We start from the raw sequence: 27,839 nt of genomic DNA on the forward strand, positions 1-27,839 counted from the left end.
GCGCGCAGCACCCGTTATACCGCGCCATGGAGGTGCCACTCCAGGGGTCGCTAGGGGCGCTCCCCTATGGGTACTGCTAGGGGAAAAACTTCCGTGGCGAGAACGCACACCTATTATGGAATACACGTGAGCAATCACTCGAAGAATAATAAATAATAATAATGGGTATATTTTTAATTTCATTGTTCTAGAGTAAAAGACATTTGCTCCCAGGCAGCAAGATCTGAGTATAGGGGATCCCACCCTGTTCTCTTGACCATGCCTTCTGAAATGGCCAAGTTCTATGCTCTGCCACGATTTCACTTCTGTAATGCAGGTGTTGGTAAGAAGCATCAGTAAGTTAGTTACTGCTCCTTGATTCTCTGCTCAGGTCCTGGTCCCAGGGCAGTTTAGAACAGCCTAGAGTTTACTCTAATTTCCACCACCTGACAACCCACTGAGCATAATTCAGCCATCCCCTTCTCCCAGATATGCCCTTCCCAGCCCCTCACCTTGCTCCTTGCATCAGGAAGCCTGAGTGCCTTCTATCGGATGGGTGTGGTGCTGCAATCTCTTTTCCTGCTTCTAGCACCCTCTGCAGGTTGCTGACCTCATTAGGTGGGTCTTTGGTGGCTCAGCCCTCTGGCTAAATGACCCAGTCAAAAATGGACCTTTTGTACAGTAGCAAAGAGTTCACCAAAATCTCAGCCCTCACAAGGGTCTTCAGCCCTATCACTGGGCCCTTTAAATCCAGCCCTTTGTTTGGGCCCTTGTTTCCGCTTCTTGGTGCTCAGGCCGCCTTGCTAAGGGCTGGTGGGAGAACCTGGGTCCACCCACTACTCCAGGTTCCAGCTGAGGGACCCTATACACTGCAGCCACGTACCACTTCCTTCAATTCTTTCACTTAGAATTCCTGGGCCTCTTCCCATCTGGTCCCTTTAACTCCAGTTATTACCTTAGGGTTAGAGCTCTCAGGGCCTCTCACTCCTAGATTTAGCAAACGCATCCCTCGTCAAAGCCCCTTTAGCCAGAGAGGAGCACCCTTCTTTCCTTGTCCCTCTGGCCCAGCCAGGAACTGACATACTCAGGCCCTGTAGCTCCTTTTATTTGTGCTTGCTGGATTCTGATTGGCTGCTTCTGTGCTGCCTTTCTAGACAGGCCTGGAGGACCCACCTTTGCTGCTCCTGCCTGGGGCAAGTTATAGTAGGAGCTCAGGGCCTCCAGAAGGGGGACACGAAGGGCCAAGTACACTCCATCACAGGGCTGCTGGAAGCCTGATGTAAAAGTCTACTTTAATCAAAAGTAAACAGAGTTTATCCCCTTCTCATTTGAGGAATATGAAGTTTAGTTTAGGTTAGCTTAGCCACTTGTTTTTTTACCACTACATCACTGGTAAGCGCTGACTATTCCCCACATCAGGGGAATGCCCAGTGAGGTGGATCTGGGCCATCTCTGCTCACTTTGTGCTGCCTTAGCAACCCAAGGGGAGCGAAGGAGGGTAGAGCATCTAACTGCTTGCTCTTTGGATCAGTCAGTGCATCTCAGCCCCGTGATAATTGGATTCTTACATGCTCTTTGTTTTGAGTACAACAGCCAAGACAGAGTGTGGTTTCCAGGACTTTTTCTTCTATTTAGGCTGATCAAAGCAATTTTTCCTCATGGAATCACATAATCCCCATAACTTCATAGTCAAGAGGCAGAGTCGTAGTTATGCAGGGGCAGAGGAAGCAAAGCAAACATGGAAATTGATGAATAAATTCCTTAAAATACAAACCCAATTGAGGGGCTCGGGCTCCACACTACTTTAGCATCATTTTTAATTCACCTGTACGTGTCTGTGGTTGAAGTGCTCTGAATCTTTCTCAGCCCAAGATTTGCGCTGACTAGCCAAACGGACAATCGAAAGGATTGTGACTGTTTTTTGGAATAAGATAATTACAATCTGCACCCTGCAAATGTGGGTTAGCTTTCACTGAAATAAACCATTCAAATGCATGATGAATATCAAAATTGTAGGGATAAGCGGCAAAGCAGTAAATGGCAGTACGATGAAATAACTACATTTAATTATCTCAAATTATATAGAATTTGAGAGGCTTCTTCAGACGTATTATTTAAAGTTACGCCTAAGTGCACTTCCTTGTCTGAATAAAACGGGTTTTGTTGCAAGTCCTGGCGTTGATAATAGCTACATTTAATAGCTTTGTAGTTTATGATTTACGGCTTTCCCATGTTTTGTCACCTCCTTGTTGCTGAACATCTCATTTCAGATAATGGGACAATGCAAAGCTTACTATAGACAGTCCCTTCAATGTACTTACACCAGGGATGAATTTGGCTGAGGATGTTTAAACAATGGAATATCTGGTCTACTGAGAATATGTTTTCTCTCTACATATATTACACACACACACACACACACACACACACACACACGTCAGTAATAATCTGACTATAGATATGCTTTATACATTATCTCTACTTCAGTTGGCTGGGTCTTGTATTATAAATGCAATGTTCTAAATTTGTTAGTAAATTCTTTAGTCAAAAATGGAGAGTACATACATAACCATACATTGTTCTGTTTTGACTCACAATTGAGTTCAGTGTCATCAATGACCTTCCCAGTTTTAGTGCAAATTTTGGACACCGCCTCAGAAACATGTGATGCATAACTAACATTGATCTGTTTCGTTAGGGGCACAGCTGCTGAATTACAAAAAAGGGGAATCTTCATTTCAGAGCAGAAGAAAACCTAATCATTTCCAGTGTGGGTGCACTCCTATCTGATTGCAGCGGTAGGAACAGCAAATCTGCTGGAGAATTTGAAATGGCTGCCACCCACACAGTTACAGTGAGCTGGAATGAAAAGTTGTCTTTATGTAGAAGTGACAGCCTGAAATCTTCAGTGGTCCAATCTGTTTAGTGCACGGGGACCATTTGAAATGAATATGCCAATACTGAAACGTAATACGTTAGCAAGAAAGTTAAGGCCAAAGCGTATGTTTTGTCCATGCTCAGTGGAGTACAGCACTTGGCTCATGGCAACGGCCCAATCCTGAACTCTTTACTCAGGCAAAAATTCCTATTTAATTTTCCTTGAGTAAGTTGCTCACAGTTGGACCCCAGGAATTTCTCATTTAATATAAAACATTCAGAAGTCATACACTGATCCAGGCACTATCACTATGGCACTTGTTGACTGCACCCAAGTCAATATCTCCATTTCATCACAGATTGTAAGTCCCCTGGTCATGCTTTACATCCAAGGTACTAACAAGGTGATTAACTTGGAAACTCTGACATTCTCCAGGACTACTTTACAGAGAATAATAAAGCTGACACTTTAATTCTAAGAAACAGAGTAAGGCATTAAAGTATCCCAGCAACTAATTGGAATTCTTAGCATCCATAACTCAATTCAACCAGGAGATTTCAGAGACGCCTGCTCAGCATGGTACCCAGAGTTAATAAAAGAATTAGAGAGTTTTATCAATAAGTAATAAAAGAACTAAGAAAACTTTAATTTTACTACAGGCAGTGAGTAAAAAATAAGCAATAAATCCAAAGGACCCACTTACAATAATAGTACAATAATGGGTGTTTGTAGAAGTATACAGAAATATTTCTAAGAATATTGATGGATGTTAAGAACATATCAACGAGAAACACCTAAAACAAAGAGCTAGTCATCGTTAAGAAATCTCAACTAAATTAATTTCAAATAATATTACTTTCCTCGCCCCTAAACTTCAAACACGAGGAGCCAAATTCATCTCTATGGTAACTCCCTTGACCTCAGTCAGGAATTCAACAAATGACTAACTCAGCTGACTTCAGCAGTGATACCAAACTGTTGAACTCCAGAAAGAATTTTAACCATTTCACTACTTTTACCAGATTGTGTGCGATTCCCACACCGCTACTGCTAAGCTTTCTGGCATTTGCAGGAACTGTAACAGGCACCAACTTAGAGGTAACGAGTGGTGCCAAAATGGAACAAACCTATTCTAATCTATATTAGGGTTGTGCAGAGCACACATTACCATAATATCTAAGGGCTTGATTCTGCTCCCACTGAAGCAAATGGCAAAACTCTTACTGAATAGTGAATAGCCATAAGTTCTCCACTGTAGACTAACTTGGCTGTGGTACAGTGCTCCTTCCCAAAGGACTACTTGGTGTACATTTACAGTGCATCTATAGTAGTCAGGCTGTGGACACAAAGCTATATTCTGGGTGGCCTGTTAGGCCTTTGGATAATATCACATACAGTGCACAGCTGGGACCACATGAACTGAACGCTCATAAAGAATCCCTACATCCACTAAGGTAAATGGGTGTGGAGGGGTAAGGATAAACAGAATAAGGCACTCTCTGTGCATGAGGGTACTGGCTGGTGACTGGGGAAGGGGAAAAGTGAGGGGCTGAAGGAAGAAGTGATCATGTTAAACCATCTCTGAGGTCCAAACTACCAGGCTGACATTTCAGCAGTGGTTTGTTGACCTTTCAGCAACTTTTAACTCCAAGGCTAATGAAAAGCTAAACAGGGAGCTGGTCAACATGCTACGTTTGTGTTTTTAAAAATTTGACCACTGGACCAAAAATGGCTGCTGAACAGGCTGCTGAGCTTCTGGGGAAGAGAACCTTATGAAATCAGAGACATCAAAAAAATCAACCAATAAGAAATCTATGCAAAGGAGAGAAATCTTAATCTATTATTTTTTCTTAGCCTCCTATTAGGAGATACTTGCTATAGTGGAATGATATTTGCATTACACTCTTCCATCTCCCTCCCCAACCCACCTCACCTCTCACACATTCCATTTTTCTTTGAATGAAATGCAAAATTAATAAACCACATTCTAATAGCAATAAGCCGCTCAAATATGTATTTTGCAGCTATCACCAACTACTCTGTTCTAGTGTCTTGTTGCTCTCCCTTTTCTGCTTAAAGGGCACCCGTGCGAACTGACATACCAGCAGACATTCTAGCAAAAGGTCAGTGCAGCCCCATGGTCACACTGGATGTGAAAGCCACATACCTTATAAGAGGTAGCTGTAATCTTGAACAGCTGATGCAGAATGCAGGTGACAAAAGCACATGTTGGTGTGTGGCACAGGTGCAGGACACCATAATAAATGATGCTCTCCCAACAGTCTCACCTAAACAATAGTGAACAAAAGTCATTCAGGTCATTTCATCTAGATATAAAAGCAGGGACCCAGACAAATCCAGGTCTCCCGGCTGGTTAGGATAAGACAATCCTAGTTCCTGCATTAGTCCATTTCCTACGGTTCTTGCTGATCGTCTGTCGAATATTGAACTGTTCAATGTGTAAGTATTGAACTATTTTCTGGATCATAGAAAGGGCACTGGACGGTCTGCAAGTTGACTGGAGATTTGCATGTGCTGCCATGGCTTGCCCCAGCAAAGGTTACTGTTGCAACAGTCTGGAGTCCCTTCCTTCAACCGTTTGTGGAAAAGCAGCAGTGCTTCATGCCTGCTGCTCAGTTGCACCCGCATGACAGCTGAAAGGCACCATTCTTTTGCCTAAATTCTAATATAGTTCAAGCACTTTCACAATGGGGAATGCTTTTTGGAAAACCGTGGCTCTTCATTACCTGTCTCTGGAGTCTGCTGCCATCATTGCAGAACTACAGTAGTTTGAAATGGCAAAGGAGCAGTAACAAATGCACAAATATCTCTGCTTGGGCTAGCCAGAGACACTGGAGACAACTCCAGTGCTGGACTGCTACATTTTTTCCCAGCCACCTGAGTGGAAGATTAGATCTCCAACTTTGTGCCCCTTTTCTACTAAGGTCCCAAACTCTTTTCTTAGGGCTCTATGGGAAGAGGCAAAATATCCCTTGTTTGGTACCCCCCTTCTCTGGCCTTTGTCAAGAGATGGAAGAAGATTCCTTGCCTGTTGCTCTCTCTATTGGCCTCTCATTGGAAGGCATAAGGATTCCCCAGTCCAGCAATTTCCTACTCTCCAGGATACAGTGTGTCATGGGGTGAAGGAGGGCACAATAAATCCCTCTTCCCTGATGTCAGGAGAGAGAAGAGAAATCCCAACAGTGGAAATACCTTTTCCTGGCATCCATATCTGTGTCTGTCCTCCTTTTCCATTTCCTCTAGAGTGCAGAAAATGAGAAACATCTGGCCTGAATATGCTAAACTCCTCATTAACCTCAAGAGAACTCTGCAGCTCAGTGGCACAATAAATTCACACTTTATGGTTTCAACAAGTGCTCAGTTGTAAGTAAATGAAGTGTCGCAAAAAGTACAAGTAAACAGAAATAAGTTCACGATTATTCGAATTGGCCCCGTCAGCACTGGTTCTCCACTTGTGAGGTAACTCCCGTCTCTTCATGTGTCATTATATAACGCCTGCATCTGTAATTTTCACTCCATGCATCTGAAAAAGTGAGGTTTTTTACCCACGAAAGCTTATGCACAAATAAATCTGTTAGTCTTTAAGGTGCCACAGGACTCCTTGTTGTTTTATGGATATAGACTATCACGGCTATCTCCTAACTCTAGGTATTCATTCAATATTCAAGTTGTAAACTCAAGAATGATTTACTGTGCAAATGTATTAATACTGGAGATTAATTCAGGGTAAGATGTTGAGGTTTATTTTTAACAAGGGAAACAATAACAGGGATTGGGGCCTTATTTGGCTATACACACAGTAAGATAGAGCCCCAATGACCTTACAATCTGCATAGGCAGAGTTTTTCCATTGACTTCAATGAAGCCAGGATTTCATCTGAAAGGACTTGCCCAAGGTCACACATGAAGTCTGTGTTAGAACCCAAACCTCTTCAGGTAGTCCAGTGCATTTTGCCACAAGACTCTCCTTCCTCTCCTTTATATATACCACAGACTCAAATTTTACGATGAATGAGACACCTTTTATACTTACCTGAATTTTGAATGCTTGAATTTGAAAATTTAGGGCTGTATTAATGAACCTCATATAAACTCAGATGAAAACATATAATCAACCGTGGTTATTTGAACTCTGGTTAATTACAACTCTTGGTTATATTTTGGTCAGATATGTGTCTCCGATACCGAACTGAAATTAAACCCTGCAGACGACCTGAGCAGGAATGGAGCTGCAGGGGAATCATCTCCTTATTTCAGATCTATTGAGCTGAGAGAGCTTAAAAACTGCATCAGTTTATTTTGTATTGAACACATCATGCTCATTGTGCTCTCTGAGTCACCCAGATAACAATCCCCAGGAGCTTTCCCAACAAAATCTTTTAGTTCCTGCAGCTGGTGTTATTTGTCTAGTGCTGACCTTCCACAATATACCAGTGCACGGTGGACACCACCCTTCTTAAGCAGCTATTTGGCCTTAGTAGCTAAGAAGCTCCATAGATTTTAGGTTCAATCCTGCAAACACATTGAGCTCCTTCAGCTCCAAGGGAGAGACACCAATTGACTTCAATGGGAGTTGAATTAGAGCTTTAGTAATGAGTAGCTGTCATTCTAAGGAGTTCCACTGAAGTTGCTCTGGTACCATTGTCTTAACTTAGTTAGATAGGTAGACATGAGTGTGTCAGACCTTGGTCTGGAATTAGTGGGTTTATGCAGCTACCAGGGTACTGTAATTTCTTATTTCTATTCTAGTCCATCCCTCAGGACCTTCTGCAGTTCTTATAAAAAGTTACTAGTGCTAGTTTCAAATATCTCTAACAATGGGAATCTAAAATAGTTTATAAATGAAAACAAAGTAATGTTATTATAATCTCAGGGTATATCATAACAATATCTTTGGAGTTACATTCTGGATTTTAGTACTTTATGGTAATTGGACAAAGAGCAGAAAGAATGATAGCCGCTTCCTAGGTTTTGTTCTGGATACACATACCATCAGTAAAAGGCCTGTTACTTTCTGTAAATCATGTGAGAGAGTCCTTCTCTTTTTATTTCTTGTATCTGGTATGTACTACTGTTTGTAGGTTAAAAAGTATAGGGCAATTTAGATTATGTAAGTGGATGAGATAGGAAGCAAATGGGTCCCCCTGCTGAATGCTGAAATGAATAAGAATTTTTCGATTGCTTTAAAAATCTTACTTTCTCCTCAGACATTTAGGAGACAAGGTGATAGTTAATAACCCTGATTTATTTGACATTAGATTTCTTGTTGAGGGATTTCGTGTGACGTGTTGAATTTGCATATACAGTATGCATCCTCCCTTTCAGTCCATGACTGCACATTTTTACTAGTACATATACTTTTCATAGCACTCATCCTTGAATGTAGGTTAGATGAGTGCACACTGCCATCTAGGCAGGATTTTGAGAGCAACACATGTTCTAAAACAGAATAACCACCAGTTATACCATAGAGAAATACTCCAGTTATCCAAAAATGGAAAGTGCGATTTTCATTATTACAATCCCACACCAGTCATACACTGAAAATACAGACTTGGGGGTGGGGAGGAGAAAGGATACTGAAACGAAAGTTAAGAACACATTTTATTTTCTAAAGATGTGTATTCTGGATTATTATTATCTCTTTTTACTTTCACACAACAAACTTTAAATAAATAAAACCACAGAGAATAAAGTTGTTGGACATGGTTAATGGATTTCATACTTACAATATGCTTGTTCAGAAATATTATTAAATATAAATAGTATTAATACCGTTAATAAAGTATACATTACTGTGGTAATGTGTGTGTATTTAAAATCTCTTGATATATGCTATTAGAACAATTTTAAAGAAAATTCATAGAGAAAAATAGCATTTTCTATTTATGTTAGAAATTCTAGACAGTAGATTTTTATAGTAAGTTTTGGAGTAATAAAAAAAATCAGAAATAACTTCCTTAGGGAGTAAAACACTATACGAAATAGAGAATGATTAGTGCATGTTTAAGTTTTATACAAATAATGAATACATCCCATAAATAGCTTTCATAAAAAGACTTAATAGAGTGCCATCTTAATGGAGGATTAAAAACACGTTGCTGGGCTTTATTTTAGAGTTTATCACATCAGAATGATTTCTTCCTCCCTCATTAATTCCAGCAGGGCCATGTGGGACTGTGCACTGAAGGTGTGAATTAAGAGTGTAATAAACGCCATGAAATCAGATGGTAGGACCTGAATAGATGTATCATCTTTAGCACCTTAGCACCTGAGGATCTCAAAGCCCTTTCAAACATTAATGATTAGCCTCAACTCTGCTGTGAAGCAGGCACTGTCCGATTTCACAGATGAAGGAAGTGAGATGTATAGAGATTACTGTTTTGATCCTGAGAGTTGTTGAGAGCTCACAATTGCCATTGAGCTTGTAGATACTCAGCAACTTTGAAAACCAAGCCACTTATTTAGGTGTATAAATGGAGGAAATATGGGTTTATGCACCCCAGTTTGAAAATGTTGGCCTAATAGCTAAGACTCCCTTTGACGTCAATGGGAGCTGGATCAGGGTCTTCAGGAAGTTGGGAATATACCCCAGGTCTTCTGATATCCAGTGCTATGCCTTCGCAGGGCCATCCTTGCTCTTGTGTAATTTTGCCTTATTCTCTAAGTCATGCTGGAAATCCCCCTGAGCTGTTCAATGTAGAGAAGCACTTTCCCCCCTCTGATAATGCATAGTTTTGAAGGCAAAACTTGAGTTTTATTTGGAGTATTTGGAACTCCCTGCCTACAAGAAGAAGTTCAATTAACTGGACATTTGCAGCAATTAAAAAAGAATCTCAGATTTTTAGAATGAGGACTCGATGAAATTCACCCCCTACACAGAGGACCAAAACAAGGCCTATGAACTATTTATGTGGCACTTAAGGCAGGTGGTGGGCAGATGAACAAAGGTTGTTGAGGGGTTATCCATTCTGGCTTGAAGCCATGATGCTGTAATAGGCTCTGCAACCCCTTACACAGCCATCCACTGAGAGAATCCTCATGACAATGGATCCCCATGCTTGCCTCAGCTTGTCTAAGCCCTCCCCCCAGCTTGATGAGGACATGAAAGGCATGATCAACAAAAAACTGGGTAAACCTGAATATTGCAAAACCTCTCAAGACATTTAGAGGGTCTAAATTCTTTTTGTTCTTAGGGATGGTCAGTGCCTTTCAGGTTATGTAGCGAGGTCTGATTTTTGGAGACATTCCACAACAGGGAAGGTGAGCATTGATAGATTATATTGTAAAATCCTTTCTATAATACTGCAGGTCTATTTACTTCCCTAACAGCCTGCACAGCTTCTTCTCCCACCACTCATTTCAGTTGGGAAGAGACCTGATGATTGCCATTCTTTTGATGACTTAACATTGTTTATTCACCATCAGAATATATCCTACAGCTAGAGGTGAAAATAACTGAAACATATGGACACTAAGAGAGAGATTTAGTAATGGAGCCCATCAGATATACAACCATACAGGACAGTATCCGTAGCTCCTCTCCCACTGCACATTTTTAATTAATTTGGAAGAGAGAGGAGAGGAATCAGTACTTTAGGATCGTCTTATTGGAGACCATTATAGTGATGAAAAATGACAATTAATGACAGTGGTTATATATTAAAATAATGAAAATAACACCAAGTTCTTATGCAGCACTTTTCATCAGTAGATCTCAAAATGCATCACCCTCTTTAATGCATTTATCCTCAACACCCCTATGAAGTAGGGAAGTGCTATTATCACAATTTTTACAGATAGGGAACTGAGGCACAGAGAACCCAAGGTCACGCAGGACGTCTGTGGGGGAGGAGGGAATTGATCCCATGTTTCCCAAGTCCTGCCCTCGCCATCTGGCCCCAATGTCAGAAAGTGTGCAACCACTGGCCATTTTGACACACACATCAGTTTTTCTGCTTCAACATTATTTTTGTTTAAAATGTATAGTTACCAAATAAGGATTTCTTTGGACTTTTCCCAAAACAGAAAAAGCAAAGGGAGACCACATGAGTACAATATGTTTTATTGAATAAAATCCCACATAATATTTACACAGTGAAGTCATTTAAAGATGTATCCTAGTGAAGCATTGCAAAGTGAATAAAGTTCATACTACATCTGGAATTTATTTCTTTAATACATCTGAAACTATTTATTGCAGCAATCACCTGTCCATCATTGATTTCATAATTAGGGGAAAATTTGAGCTTTTGAAGATTAGCCAAGATGACATTCAGAATGGGTTTACTTCAGAGAAGATAATCTGCTATAGGACTTCCAGAACACACACATCTGAATAAATGCCAAGAGTTCTAAAGAAGGCTTCTGTACATTCTTGTTCTTCCTCCCATCTCTGCAAAAGTAGAAGATAAAATAAATTATACACATTTAGGGTGCAAGTAATATCCATAGCTTAAATACATACCTCCCTAAACCACAATCTCGTTCTTTCATTTCATGTATAATGTTACCTGCAGAATATAAAAGATGATTTATCTTTACTCATATCATGTATACATTTTGATTAAACTTGTTTGCACCTTAATGGTGGCAGGAGACTTCCTAAACACAACTAACTCAATATCTTTTGCTTCAATTTATTCCAGTTATACAGTCCAACAGTAAATGTTGTTCTGGAACATTTAACTTCAAGGCTATTTTTGTTATTTCCTAACACTGCACAAAATAGATAAAATGTTATAGGTATCTAAACTGTCAGTTAACAATAGGAATATATTTATTACATATAGAAAACTACGTTAAAAGAATATTAAGGTTGCAAAGGGTGAAAGTTAGGAAATGACAGAATTAAAGTTGCCCACGCACAGTAATTTGGACAATTTATGCATATGCATTATTATACAGTCTTGGCTGGGTAGTCTATGGCAGGTTAAGTTCTCCTAGGTCCCACTCAGGTGCCTTAAGCAAAAGAGAATGTCCTTCCTCTTCATTTAACTCTCTGCCTTAGTCATGCCATTCTGATGAGGAAGGTGTCTTGTAGAGGAAATAGTACGTAATCATGTAATGAAAGAATTTTATTGTAATATTTTGTATGTAATTCCCTAGGTTTTTAAAAAAAAAAGTAAACTGAAGTTCCATCTGGAACCATGTTGACCCCTCTCCCCCTCCCAGATGGATCATCTGCAAGGTCTGAACTCAACATATTTAGAACAGCACCACAGATCTCTATCAACTTACATAAAATAGTAATTGGTAGGAATAGCAGGCTATCATCTGCTATGTGGACCAGACAGTAGTGGGGGATGCCAAACATACTTTGCCAGTAGCGTATTGTGATGTTGGGAATCATAGAATCATAGAATATCAGGGTTGGAATGGAACTCAGGAGGTCATCTAGTCCAACCCCCTGCTCAAAGCAGGACCAATTCCCAACTAAATCATCCCAGCCAGGGCTTTGTCAAGCCGGGCCTTAAAAACCTCCAAGGAAGGAGACTCCACCACCTCCCTAGATAACGCATTCCAGTGCTTCACCACCCTCCTAGTGAAATAGCGTTTCCTAATATCCAACCTAGACCTCCCGCACTGCAACTTGAGACCATTGCTCCTTGTTCTGTCATCTGCCACCACTGAGAACAGCTGAGCTCCAACGTCTTTGGAACTCCCCCTTCAGGTAGTTGAAGGCTGCTATCAAATCGCGCCTCACTCTTCTCTTCTGGAGACTAAACAATCCCAGTTCCCTCAGCCTCTCCTCATAAGTCAGACCCCTAATCATTTTTGCTGCCCTCCGCTGGACTCTTTCCAGTTTTTCCACATCCTTCTTGTAGTGTGGGGCCCAAAACTGGACACAGTACTCCAGATGAGGCCTCACCAATGTCGAATAAAGGGGAACGATCACGTTCCTCGATCTACTGGCAATGCCCCTACTTATACAGCCCAAAATGCCGTTAGCCTTCTTGGCAACAAGAGCACACTGTTGACTCATATCCAGCTTCTTCTCCACTGTGACCCCTAGGTCCTTTTCTGCAGAACTGCTACCTCGCCATTCGGTCCCTAGTCTTTAGCAGTGCATGGGATTTTTCTGTCCTAGGTGCAGGACTCTGCACTTGTCCTTGTTGAACCTCATCAGGTTTTTTTTGGCCCAACCCTCTAATTTGTCTAGGTCCCTCTGTATCCGATCCCTACCCTCTAGCGTATCTACCATGCCTCCTAGTTTAGTGTCATCTGCAAACTTGCTGAGAGTGCAGTCCACACCATCTTCCAGATCATTAATAAAAATATTAAACAAAACCAGCCCCAAGACTGACCCTTGGGGCACTCCGCTTGAAACCGGCTGCCAACTAGACATGGAGCCATTGATCACTACCCATTGAGCCCGACGATCTAGCCAGCTTTCTATCCACCTTACAGTCCATTCATCCAGCCCATACTTCTTTAACTTGCTGGCAAGAATACTGTGGGAGACCATAGCAAAAGCTTTGCTAAAGTCAAGGAATAACACATCCACTGCTTTCCCCTCATCCACAGAGCCAGTTATCTCATCATAGAAGGCAATTAGGTTAGTCAGTCACGACTTCCCCTTGGTGAATCCATGCTGACTGTTCCTGATCACTTTCCTCTCCTCTAACGTTTCATAATTGATTCCTTGAGGACCTGCTCCATGATTTTTCCAGGGACTGAGGTGAAGCTGACTGGTCTGTAGTTCCCTGGATCCTCCTTCTTCCCTTTTTTAAAGATGGGCACTACATTAGCTTTTTTCCAGTCATCCGGGACCTCCCCCAATCGTCATGAGTTTTCAAAAATAATGGCCAATGGCTCTGCAATCTCATCCGCCAACTCCTTTAGCACTCTTGGATGCAGTACATCCGGCCCCATGGACTTGCGCACGTCCAGTTTTTCTAAATAGTCCCGAACCACTTCTTTCTCCACAGAGGGCTGGTCACCTTCTCCCCATATTGTGCTGCCCAGTGCAGCAGTCTGGGAGCTGACCTTGTTCGTGAAGACAGAGGCAAAAAAATCATTGAGTACATTAGCTTTTTCCACATCCTCGGTCACTAGGTGCCTCCCTCATTCAGTAAGGGGCCCACACTTTCCTTTACTTTCTTTTTTTTTGCTAACATACCTGAAGAAACCCTTCTTGTTACTCTTAACATCTCTTGCTAGCTGCAACTCCAAGTGTGATTTGGCCTTCCTGATTTCACTCCTGCATGCCTGAGCAATATTTTTATACTCCTCCCTGGTCATTTGTCCAATCTTCCACTTCTTGTAAGCTTCTTTTTTGCGTTTAAGATCAGCACGGATTTCACTGTTTAGCCAAGCTGGTCGCCTGCCACATTTACTATTCTTTCTACACATCGGGATGGTTTGTTCCTGCAACCACAATAAGGATTCTTTAAAATACAGCCAGCTCTCCTGGACTTCTGGGTTCTATTCCAGGCTCTGGAGGACTGTGTTCTAGTGGTTATAGACAACACAGCCAAGCACTTTGAAAGGCAGTGTGGTTAAGTGGGTGAGACTTGTTCCTGCTATATTAGACACCTGGGTTTTATTCTCTAATGTGCCAGAAGTGACCTTGTGTAACCTCTCACATACTTTATCTGTAAAATGGGGAGGGGGAAAAATGATACTTTCCTTCCTGCTAAAATAGGGGTGTGAAGCCATGACCCATAAATAAATACTTCGAAGTGCACAGAATACTAGTCTGTAGTAGCTCTCCTCCTGTCTCTGAGCCCAGCACACCTTCTCACACAAAGGAAGCAGGAAGCCCTGCTGCTTCAGCACCTATGACTCGTTTGGAGCTCTAGCTGTGCCTTACATGTAGGAAGCTGAGTGGGACTGGGAGCAAGTAGGAGCTCTGAGGAGCTGGAATAGACTCACTGTAGCTAGCACGCAGGGAGTTGGGGGGCCAGAGCAGATGGAATGTCTAGAGATTTTAGCAGCATGTGCGAATGGCAATTTTCAGAGGTTTATAATTCACCATAATTGGGACAGATTTTCATAGGGACAGCAAAAGGCACCTTACTGGTCCCATGATTATTGCCAGTCTAAATTTTAGGTCCCTATGCCAAACCAACGAAGCATGAGAACTCTTCAGAGAAATGGTTGGGGAAAAATTATCATGGGCAAAACTACCAATTTCCCCCAACCTCTTTCTCAGAAACAACCATTTTTGCTGAAATTTAAAAAATCTGCTTGAGGTAGAGAAAGCCAAGAAATTCGAGATGGAATGGTTTAAGTTTGGCAAAATTATAACTGAAAATAGGGAATGGGAGATGGAAAAGTGTTAGGTAACTTCTTAAATAGGCATAACTACTAGCAGCACCTACACTATCACAATGTATACACGGACATACCAATGTGTAACAGGAGTAGATAAAGTACATATCTACTGAATCTCTATCTGTTAGGGAAAGAGCCTTAAAATGCAGATCTTGGCAACAGACAGAAAAACATAGTCCTGTAGAATACAAAGTTGTGCATGGCCAGAGGAAGGCCACTTGGAATGGTCTGATGACATCTCTGCCATCTGACGAAGTGGGTATTCACCCACAAAAGCTTATGCTCCAATACATCTGTTAGTCTAGAAAAGGGTAGGCAACCTATGGCACTCGTGCCGAAGGCGGCACACGAGCTGATTTTCAGTGGCACTCACACTGCCTGGGTCCTGGCCTCCAGTCTGGGGGGCTCTGCATTTTAATTTAATTTTAAATGAAGCTTCTTAAACATTTTAGAAACCTTATTTACTTTACATACAACAATAGTTTAGTTATATATTATAGACTTATAGAAAGAGACCTTCTAAAAATATTAAAATGTATGACTGGCACGTGAAACCTTAAATTAGAGTGAATAAATGAAGACTCGGCACACCACTTCTGAAAGGTTGCCGACCCCTGGTCTAGAAGGTGCCACAGGACTCTTTGTCGCTTTTTACAGATCCAGACTAACACGGCTACCCCTCTGATACTCTGCCATCTGTGTATTATAACCGCCCCTGATATTTTGTGTGTCACACGAGAGCATTTTCTAATATGTGTTGCCTTTTTTTGAATAGCCACTAATCACACCAGCTATACAGGAAATATATATTCATGTTCATCTCATTCCCTCTTTCCATTTTGATTAAGTGTTATTTGAAGCACAGCTGCACACCTAACATTTAGAGCTATAGATTTTAACAGTGTCATGTCTAATGTGAGCTCAGTAGCAGCCAAGAAGCTGTTGAAAGGTCTGACTTAGTTATGTGGAAACTTTATGCTTCCTATCTTTCATTGATGAGTCATACAACGTTATATTATATTATCAACTCAGTCTATGAACAGGAAAGCCATGACACACGTCAACATCGAGAGAAATGACTGTGTACGTGTGATATATTGTCAACACATACGCAGCCAGTCAGGGGGCAAAAAAAAAAAAGGTGGCACAAGGCAGAGAGGCTACTTTTAGAAATGAACTATTTCAGTCTCCAGTTCAGAGATTTTGACTAGGCTTAGGCGCAGTGCTGCAAGTGAATCCAAGTGCCCACGCGCAGCCCCACTGGGAGCAGGGTACACTTGTGCTCAGCTAACTGCAGGACAAGTGCCCTTGTTTTTCTGCAAAACATTCAGAATTACCTTTTTAGTAATGCTTAGTCCTGTGAATGGAGAGGGATGGATTTATGTATTATTCCTTCTCTGAATACTGTGATAGAGATGGATATTGAAAATATCAATACCAATAACTACAAGTTAGAGAGACACAAAGAAATGTACCACAGAGCTGTAACTTGATTAACTGGCACAGTTTTTGCCATCTGCTTGAAAGTAATGGGTACAAGTCTCCAGTAAAAGACTTGATCACAGGTGGGAAACACGAAAATTACTTGCTGCACATCAAGTTGTTGTTCACAAGCACAACCAAAGCAAGAGGCTACTTGGGATCCTAAAACCTATGCCAGCGCTGCAGCTAACAGGCCAGCCCAACACTCCACTCTGGCAGTATAATCAGAGGGAATAGAAACAAGCACCTGTAGATCCCCTCTGTCTTTCCAGCAACAGGATGAGAAGGGGACAACTCATGGTCTGATATTCCGCCTTTCTAGCAACATATGGCTCTACTCTGGTTGGGGCCTCATGAACTGTAAGACAATCTCCAGTCTCTTTGAAGGTAGTTATTACAGGAGATCGCTGTGCTCCCTGCATATAAATGGATTTGCAACATACTGACCTCAAAATTCTGGATCAACAAACCACCTCACCAATGAGAATTATGCTGAGTACAAAAGTCAGCAAATGCTACAATTATCCTTTCATTTTCATAGCAATACAGATAAAAATACATTATTCTTCCATCTGAACTCCGTGGAGCAGATGGCTGAACATGGATCTTTTGTAATTACTGCCTCTGATAAGTAGATTATTTTCTAAAATTATTAACTAAACAAGGAAAAACTTGTTACAAGTGGAAATAAAGGCACAGCAATAACAATTCAGTGCAACCTGCACAGGAAACTGTAACATCCATTTATTTATTTTTAAGAGGCCAAAGCAAATATTTACTGTAAAAACTAAATACTGCAATACCCCTAAATAATTATAAGCCGATGGGATGTATGAGCTGTGGATAGGGCAAACTTGGGTGTATACCATAATACAGAATCCCAGCCACAATGATTTGAAAAAACTATGCAAAGAATTTTATGAGACTCCTCTCAAAATTTCCTAGACCTATGTCTCTCCACTACACTCACACCAAATAGCCTGCAAAGAGGACATGACACTCCAAGGTTTCCCATCACCGATTTCTAGCAAATTATTCTGTGAGGGACAAAACCTATTTTGACCCCCAAAAGCATGACTAGAGGTTATGGACCCCGTAACCTGCAGATCTCCTGAAATCAGCTGGAAGTCAGTGCTAGCCAGTGTCTCTACATTGCCTCCTGCCCCTCCCCAGCCTTGTAGCTTTCCCCTCATCTCAGTGAGCCTATCTCCATAGCAATGCCGGCCAAATTACTACCAGCTGCCCCAGTAGTCCCCTTTGACAGTTTTTGCATGGTGGGATCCATAGTACAAACTGGAAGGTGGTGAAAGGGACATATCCACAAGTTAATTCAGATTAAGTCTACATTCACTTTATAGACAGTTGCATGCTGGTTTCCAGAGGACAAAAGTGTCACAAATGTAGTGTGCATGTCTACCTCCCTCCCACAGCCTACCTGCCTCCCTGCACAGACTCCCCTCATCCCCATCCTATGCACGGTCAGAGATGGGAATGGACTACGATGCTGCAGAAGCTGCAGACCCCTCTTTTACATCCCCAGGAGGGCAGTCTTCTGGATTTGCCTCTCCTTTGTCATAGATGTTTTTTCCCCTAAATAAGAACAGATCAGAGACAACCGACCATGCTCCATTGATAACCTCCCAAGTTTCAACCATGTGCAAAATAATAAAAGATGCAGTCAGATAGTTACAGAGACACAGTTCTCTGGAGACAGTTTGATTTAATGTAAGATGGTGTCAAATTAAGGGAACATCTGATTGGACAAATGTACTTCAGTACAGGTAAAACACGAGGGACAATTTCACATCAACAGTGTCACGTATCAGGGGGTAGCCATGTTAGTCTGTATCCACAAAAACAACGAGGAGTCCGGTGGCACCTTAAAGACTAACAGATTTATTTGGTGCCCAAATAAATCTGTTAATCTTTAAGGTGCCACCGGACTCCTTGTTGTTTTTATATCAACAGTGGTTGGCATGAAACAAATAAGAACTTACCCACAATTACCATAATGAAATCTCAGCTAACATAGGATGTCCTTACTTTTAAAATATACAGAAATGCTATGGTATTTCACATGACATAGTATGGTGGCCATACTGACTGGGTACATGTCCCCTCAGGACAGGATGCAGAGAAAGTTTCTTGACACCTTAAATGACAGCTTCTTGGAGTAGCTAGTCCTGGAACCCACAAAGGGAGAGGCAATATGGTAAATATGGTAAATGTGGAGTTACTAAGTGGAACCACAGTATTTCATGGAGACAGGGACTCTTTGGATTGAGCAAAACAGACTAGTGATCTGAAAGGGTAAACTTCTGATCACATGTAGGGGAACACTTAAAACTTCCTACTCTGGGGACAAAAGGAAGGAAAGAAAACACATACCAGGGCAAAAAAGACCTGAAAAGAAACAGCTACAAAAATGAGAGACACAGGCTACTTAATGCACCTCACACATTCAACTAAGACTTCACAGCTTAACTGGATACTGCAGAACGATAGTTCCTCACTTAGAAGTTGTATCAAGCATTAAGGCCTGTCCCAATGGTGTCAGCTGCAGGTAGATAATACTATGCTTTGGTGAAGCTGTATAACAGCTCAAGACTTTGAGGTAAGAACATTACATCATCCACAGGGTATATTCTGATGGGATATTTACATGAAACCACAGCCATATACTGGGAATATGAACACAAGAATGGGTCCCCATTATAGGGCATAATCCTGCTGCCACTGAAGTCAATAGTAAAACTCCTACTGACTTCAATGGGAGCAAGAGGAACTCCACAATATATAAAGTACCTTTGGATTATGCTATTTTCTAATTTCTTTTTATGTTAGAAAGATGAGGCCCATGAAGTATGGATCCCAGCAACTGCCTCCCATTGTACATCTAAATACAGTAGCTATAATGCTACTATTTTACAGTGTCATTGAAATCCATAGTAAATCAACGACTTGCTTAAAACAGATTTACATCATAACATCAGCCAGTAAATACAGAAGATCTATTATAGTCATTTTCAGCTTCCTTTCAAAGACTTTGTTGGCCGATGAACAGTCTAATACTATATATGTTTATGAAGGAAAAGAACAGATTTTTGCTATTACATTGAAAAGAAATTTAAGATTAGGAATGTGTTTTAAACATCCTAATGATTTAAATACAAGTAATGGAAATTAATACCACTTGCTTCCTTTCAGGATTTTGCAAACAGCTGAAATCTCACTGGATGAGTGGGCAAAGAAGCTGGAAAAATTATACAGAAAATGCAATATTTGGTTATTATTTGTAGAATAAACATTGGGGAGGGGGGAGCGATAGCTCAGTGGTTTGAGCATTGGCCTGCTAAACCCAGGGTTGTGAGTTCAATCCTTGAGGGGGCCACTTAGGGATCTGGGGCAAAATCAGTACTTGGTCCTGCTAGTGAAGGCAGGGGGCTGGACTCGATGACCTTTCCATGAGAGAAGCTTACAAGTATCTTTTAATATAATAAAGGACTGGAAAAAAATCATGTCTTCAATATACTGTATGCAGGGTCAATCCTGCAAAGGGCTCAGAACTCTCAGCTCCCATTAAAGTCAACATGAATTGAAGATGACCCACACATCACAGGTTTGAACCCACCACGAGCCATAGGAGGTTTTAAAGTTCAAACAGAATGGGCTTTCATATGTGAAATATCTGAAGCAATATAGATTTTTTCTTTCAATCAACAATTGTTCTTAATCAATCACACTTCTCAGAATGCAAAGTATTTTATATTCTAATTCAGCAAGGTACTCAAACATGTGCTCCACTATGAGCATTGATTACAGTGGGGCTACTTACGTGCTTAACGTTAGGCAGGGGATTAAGTACCTTTCTGAACCATGACCTCCAGCAGCAATAGCCAATTCCTGCTTTTAAAATGACTAGTACTTTAACCTTTAAATCTTCCACTTACTCTGGTTAGAATGCTTGTAGGCTTCATCAATAATTTTATCAATAATTAATCATCTTTCGAAGGGCATCATAGCATTTCCATTTGTCTGGGATGTAGAAAGGTTCGAAGATATGAGGGAAAGGAGTGTCGTAGCCGCATACTCGTGAAATAGGAGCCTCGAGATTCAAGAAGCACTCTTCCTGTTAACAGAAACAAGGAAGAAAGTTAGTAAGGCTTTTACTTTCAGAAGACATGTTTCACAAATTAAGTTCTGGTGAGCTATGCCAGACTGACCCCCCCTGAAAATCTAAACATTCTATTTACACCACAGCATAGGTACAGCCCAGACAACAGAAGTAAAGCTTCCCTTTCTTCTTAGCAGTTTATATTTAAAGAACAATTGGTATTAATGTTACATTCATTTTATAGATGTGCTTTATGTTAAACTGAATGCAGATTATATTTAGCACATCTATTATACATCCAAACAGAGACTCTGCCAGGAAGCAACATATTTCAGGAACAAAGAAATAAGAGTTTATACTTCCTAAGCCACATTTAAACAAATAAGGAAAATCAAATAATCTACAAGCCAGTATTATTTGTTATATATGTGAATGTTATATACAACTTCTAGTGTATTAGGGACTTATCCCAAGAAGTGCAGAGAAGCTGCATCTGGCACTGAAATCCATGGACTTGCATGTGCTCAGCACATTCTGAGAGTCAAACACACAGTCTGTAAATAAAAGTTATCTTTGTCCTGAGGGTATGTCTACACAGCAACTAGACACCCATGACTGACCCGTGCCAGCCAACTCAGGCATGCGGGCTCAGGCTACAAGGCTGTTTCATTGCGGTGTAGATTTCCGGGCTTGGTCTGTGTAGATTTCCAGGCTCTAGGACCCGGAGAAGTGGGAGAGTTGACTAGTTTCTGTGTAGACAGACCCTGAGAGGCCCAGACTTAACAAAGTCTGCTTATTCAGGCCACCAGGCATGCAGAGAATCACAAATATACCCCACTAATCTGAAGGTGGACGTGGAGCTTGTGTGAAATTTTAGCATCCTTAGTAGCCAACTCAAGAATGGCACTGAAGTATTCCTGCTTTCCCAAACAGCTTGGTGAGTGCAGGGATTGTGGCAATCTGGGATAGGTGAATCCAGTAGTAAGTTTTCCAGATAGTACTGATATGAATACCAATTATCATCTCACAAATTTTCTCTCATCCCCAGAATGTCCTCTGCAGACTCATCCTCCTGGCCAGGAAGAGGAAGGGGCAAGAGCAGAACCACAGACCTGCTCATGTAACCCTGGATCCAGTGGAGAACAGGGTCAAGATAAGAGATAAAAGATCTTGACCCTTCCTCCTAACATATACTAAGATCTCCTGGTTGGACTTCTCCTGTCCTGGGCCCAGCAAGTGTGGAGAAGTCTCTTTCCTCGTAGCCCTCTTCCACTGAACCCATATAATCAGTTCCTGTCAAACACTCATGTTTCTCAATAGTGGGATGCTAGATATTTTCTCAGATTGCTGGATTGTCTTGAACACAAGGATATGCTGCAACCCAAGAGTGAGCTATCTGCCTAGGTTTGTATAAGGTCACCCCTCACCATGCATGATGGCATGGATAGGAGATACCTGTAACAGAAGTGAATTGCAGAAATGTCCTGTTTCTCCATATTACTCACATGCAATTGTATGGTAGCATCTTCTTTCAAAGCGGTTGGAAATAGAAAATGCAGGAGGAAAAGGATTTCCCTACCCTTTCTGAACTCACCCATTACTCCCCCCTAGTGGTCAACTGGTTAGCTGTGTTGCCAATCTAGTTGTTTTCCAAATAGATATAATTGTTTTAAAAAATTTCTAGTTGGAAAAAAATTGCATTTAGTTGTTGGTCGGATGTTTGAATTGAAATTGAAACATTAATACACACTTTAAAAGCATATGTATGATAAAACACTTGTACCTGAAAAAGCATAATAGATTTCAAAAGTATGAACAAAGACTAGCTTCCTTACACAACTGAGTTTGTTGCGGCAATGTTGGCATATTCATTTTGGTGATGTTGGCCAGCCTCATAATTTCAAATTATGATTGATAAACAACAACAAATCATCATAAAATCAAATGCTGATGTTTATTGGTGTTTTATTATGTTTAAAATGTGGGGCCAAGAATTAGCGCCAAATCGCCTTGCTGATGAAACTGTATGAAACTTGCTTACAGCAACCAGGCAGCCACAATAAATGTAACCCCCCTTTTTTTATTGAAATTTCATGAAAGTTTATGCCCACAGAGAAGGAAGTAATACAATTTATCATTCTTGGAACAACTAGATTAGTATGTTTTAGTGATTTTGCTTCAGAATGCCAGATTTGTGACTGGGAAATTTATATAAATATAAATTTTCTAGTAGGCTAAGATTTTTAAAATGCATAATATTTGCAAAGGTCATTATCTCACATCATTGCTATCTTGAGGGTTCGTTATCTCGGGGAGTTACTGAACTAAACCTTTTAATTATTATGATTTTTTCAAAAGTCAATTTAAATACATTTTTTAAAAAATAATATATTTTGTTTTAGAAATCTAATACTTATGTTTTTCAGTTTTTACTATGGTGCCACCTTCACCCTCATGGTCTCACTCCTTGGCCCTCATCTTCCTATAAATTCGAATACCCCCTCTAACTTCAATTCCGGGGAAAACACTGGCAGTAGGTCATTCAATCCAACCCAGTATCATAGCATTTCCTAGTGAAAAGGTCAACCTATGAACTGTCCATGTGTGGATATATGTTTCCTTGGCAAATATCAAACAAACACTATGCTTTTTCTGGGATCTGTTTTCAGGCTGGCTTTCTTGTTGACCCTTCTGTTGGTACAGAGCTTTGGGATAGCAGTAGGGAAAAAGAAAATCACTATTTAAAGCTTGCAAAGCTTAGAGTCTTAAATAGCAATATTGAGAGTGGTAAGTTAACTTCAGATTGGGACATACCCCTCCGCTGAATCAGGAAATCACATTGATTTCCATATTTAATATGTGTTTGTCTTAACTGTCAACTAGAAGCACGAACATATGACTATCAGTATCCTGCTACGTGATTCATTTAAGTAACACCACTTCTTGCTACTTGGTATTATTTTCATTATAATGTGAGTTTAAGCATTTTAAGGTTGGATTTTCTTTATAAAGGCGAGATTAATGTTCTGAAAAGTGCTAGATGGAAAGTAACAGAGACCAAAAATCCTTTATTTTAACCCACAGACCAGCTACATCAAGCTTCCAAATCTGCCTCACCCCTGACTGGTGGAAAATCTTTATGGGGGAGACGATAGTGTACTCTCCATATGCAGTCAGTCCTTGGCCCCTGTACTGTGACTGCTGATAACAGTGCTTATTTTGGACATAGTAATGCCTGTTCAAAAATGGTCTGTACAGGGGTGGGGTGGAGATGCAGCACAGCAGCAGGAGCTCCCAGATGCACAGGGTGAGTAGACCATCTGCACTCCACAGCCATCTAGCTCTATATGACATGACCCTACCTCCCCTTTTGGAATACCTAGCTGCCACAGGATCATGGACTGGGGGAGTCTACGCTCTCATGGCAGTGCAAGCCTGAAACTGTGGCCAGTCCCACCCCAGAAGTTTAGGGCTGAGTTTCATTGGAGCCTACTCCACACCTTGTGCATCTGTACAGAGGCCATTTAAGCTCTGGGCCTCAGTTTCAATTTTACTGGGGGCTGGTGCAATGTTGCAAACACTTTCCCACCAGGAGCTGGACTAACGCCACCATCTCATCTCACTTAGGCCATTCACCCGACAGCCATCAAAGAACAATGAATTTTAGTCACTACCAGGTGGAGTTCCCATACTTCGCTGAACAGGCTCCAGAAACACCATATTCAGAGGCACCACCTGGGATCTCAATCAGGAAGGGTGAAGTATAAAAAAAATTTACTGAGTGTTACCTGAAATTTTCCCGAATAGTATTGTTTTTGCGAGCTAACTAAGACAGCGATTCTTCAGCCTACGAAGAAGTGACTAAACAATCAAGTAATAATTACTTTAAATGGGGTGGGGGTCTTCTGTTCTGTGGGGTGGGATTGTGACGAGAATTGGTGACTGGTATGGTGGCTGCAGGAGGAGCGAGAGGTAGAGTTTAGGGACTGTGGAGTGGAATTGAGAGATTTGGAGGGAGGGGGAGATTGGGGTAGACACTGTGGAGAAGGAATATTTATGGGCTAGAGTCCGGTGGGTCAAGCAGGGCGATCCTTACCAGATCTGAGCCTGAGCCATTAAGTAGAATTGGTGGGCAGGTTTGGTGCTTTTCTGCACCATCCCCCAACTCCTTGCAGACAGGCTGGGCCCTTTGCACTAGGCAGATACCTGGGACTGAGTCGGCGTGTCCCACGCCATCTCAGGCATTACTAGGAGATGGGGTGGAGCTCAGCCTCCGGGGTGGTGGCTGCGCAGGTTGCATAGCAAAAAAGAGCCTGGCAGTGACAACGCCATTCCTCAGGCCACCACTGCCTGCTCCCCAGAACCAGCACCCCCGGAGCCAGCTACAAGTCTTTGGCATCCCGCCTCCCCCCTCAGCACCAGCATGAGGAGGTCCTTCTGCGCTCCAGGTCTTCGGTGGCAATTCTGCGGCGGGTCCTTCACTCGCTCCGGGACCCGCTGCCGAAGTGCCCCGAAGACCGGGAGCACGGAAGGACCCCCCCACCGCAGAATTGCCACCGATGACCGGGAGCGCGGAAGGACCCCCGCCTAGGGCGCCAAAACCCTGGCGCTGCTCCTGGAGTCAGCAGGAATCAATCAGCATCACCCTGCAGGGTTCCAACAGCACTTAAGAGGTTAATTCAACAGAAGAACCCTACCACCTTCTTGCAGTCGTTAGTGATCCACACTGAATTCAAACCAGCAACTTAGAAAGGTTCTATATTATTTCAATAATCTCCTTGAGCCAGTATGAATTCATTCTAATTGTAGTATTCAAACTGTACTTACGCATGGAGAGAGTTACATCCCAGCCTTCTTTTTTGTTTGGTTCAGGCTCTTAGTTTAATTCATCCAAGTATTACAATCTTTATAGTCCTTCTTAAGCATTCCACATTGTTTAGTGTCCCTATTTAAAACCTAAAGAAATGTAATTTGGAAAAGTTGCATAATAAATACTGAAAAATAGAACCAAGTGATAACAAATAGAATGAGTTTGTGCTCCAGTAATGGTCTCTCCTTACTGACAGATAGTGGTAAAGCCAAGACATTTACTAATGAAGTGGTTGCAGACTTTCATTCTATTAATGTTATCACTATCCTACCTAATTTAAAATAAAAATAAATTTTAAGACTTCCAAAACCGCCGCTTGGATTTTCTCTTTATAGGGAGAGAATCCCAAATGGATGTTAAAGTCAGCCTTTATGCTGCAATTTAAAAATTGTGAGAGTTTTATACTGCATTTTAAAAACCTTTCATCTTGAGCACATACACTGCTTAGACATTTTTAAAGCTCTCAGAAGTGCTAGCTGGATGTGTGATGGAGGCTTGATCACAATCCAAAAAAAAAAAAAAAAAAAAAAAAAAAAAGTGATGGAACTACAATGTGTTTGAATTTGGGGCTGTTCGGGGCTTTTTAAAAAAATGTGCCTGACCGTGAGGATTTTCTTTTGCACATTGACAAATAAGAAATTTTATTTTATCAACAAGCTATTTCAGAGGTGGAAAACGAGGTCTCAACCGTGCAATTAAATCCATGTGGGTGAAGCACTGCACAATCCCCCTGAAGTCAATGTAGTTTCATGCGGGAACATACCCATATGGATCTCATTGCAGGATCAGTACTGTACTCTGTGCTTCACTTCTTGTTAATCATGGAATAAGTGATATTTTAGCAAACTGATTGGCTGATAAAAAAACTGCATTAGGTATAATGAAAAATAATATATGAAGTTAAGGTAACAAATTGGTTATTTTCTTACATAAAACTTCTTTAAATGAATGTTCATTATCATACTTACAATATATTATTTTAAATAATTATGTGGGAAAGTCCTCTAAGAACCTAAGAATGGCCATACTGGGTCAGACCAATGGTCCATCTAGCCCAGCATCTAGTCTTCTGACAGTGGCCCAATGCCAGGTGTTTCAGAGGGAAAGAAGAGAACAGGCAATCATAGAGTGATCCAGTATCCAGATATACTCTACAACAGTATATCTTAGACTCATGACTTTAAGGCCAGAAAGGACCATCACAATCATCTAGTCTGACCTCCTGCACATTGCAGACCATAGAAACTGACCCACCCACTCCTGTAATAGGCCCATAATCTCTGGCTGAGATACTAAATCTTGATTTAAAGTCTTCAAGTTACAGAGAATTCACCATTTACACTGGTCCAAACCAGCAAGTGACCAGTACCTGACGCTGCAGAAGATGGCAAAAAACCCCAGGGTCTCTGCCTTCTGACCTTGGGGAAAATTCCTTCCCAACCCCCAAATATGGTGATCAGTTAGACTCTAAGCATGTGGGTGAGAGACCCGAGAAAGAATTCTCTATTGTAACTCAAAGCTCTCCTCAGCTAGTGTCCCATCTTTGGCCACTGGAGGTATTTGCTAATATCAGATCCTTTTACAGGGACTTTAATTATTTAAGCCACCATAGCTACCTTTACATTCTCTGGATGCTGAATTAGGATCTGATGCCACAAACACTATAAGTTTAATATTTAGTAGCATGAGCAGTCCCTCTGAAGTCAGTAACAATGTCAATGGCGCCAGTTACTACTGACAGAAGCTCAGTAAACTGGTAAAATCTAGGCTTTCAAATTTATTACTAGTTTACAGATTTGCTGAAAATATTTATAAGAATAATAACTTTTAGAATGTTTTCACATAACTTGGAATGAAATCATACTGCAGAGAAAGAACGGTTACTTACCTTCTGTAACTGTTGTTCTTCGAGATGTGTTGTTCACGTCCATTACACATTAGGTGTACGCGCGCCGCGTGCACGGACGTCGGAAACTTTTTCCCTTAGCGGCTCCCGTCGGGCCGGCAGGGCCCCCTCCTTCCCGCCAGAGCGGCGCCCCGCTCCAGGGTATATATATCCCTGCCGACCTGACCCCTCCGGTTCCTTCTTGCCGGAGACTCCGACAGAGGGGAAGGAGGGTGGGAAGTGTAATGGACGTGAACAACACATCTCGAAGAACAACAGTTACAGAAGGTAAGTAACCGTTCTTTCTTCTTCGAGTGATTGTTCACATCCA

At 41.4% G+C, this 27,839-nt stretch overlaps 1 protein-coding gene across 1 annotated transcript in view; it reads right to left on the minus strand.

Annotated features, from left to right (window-relative positions):
* Positions 1-10,927: 10,927 nt before the first annotated feature.
* The window catches only part of BCKDHB (branched chain keto acid dehydrogenase E1 subunit beta), a 296,116-nt gene continuing 279,204 nt past the window's right edge, over positions 10,928-27,839 (minus strand). The window contains exons 10-11 of the mRNA XM_054023630.1: positions 20,590-20,768; positions 10,928-11,273 (exon numbers count right to left, since the gene is read on the minus strand). Of these exons, the coding sequence (XP_053879605.1) occupies positions 20,628-20,768 (141 nt within the window). The 3' untranslated portion in view covers positions 10,928-11,273; positions 20,590-20,627. The remainder of the gene's footprint in view (positions 11,274-20,589; positions 20,769-27,839) is intronic.

This window comes from Malaclemys terrapin, chromosome 3 (genome assembly GCF_027887155.1).
Source record: "Malaclemys terrapin pileata isolate rMalTer1 chromosome 3, rMalTer1.hap1, whole genome shotgun sequence".
Lineage (NCBI taxonomy): Eukaryota > Metazoa > Chordata > Testudines > Emydidae > Malaclemys > Malaclemys terrapin.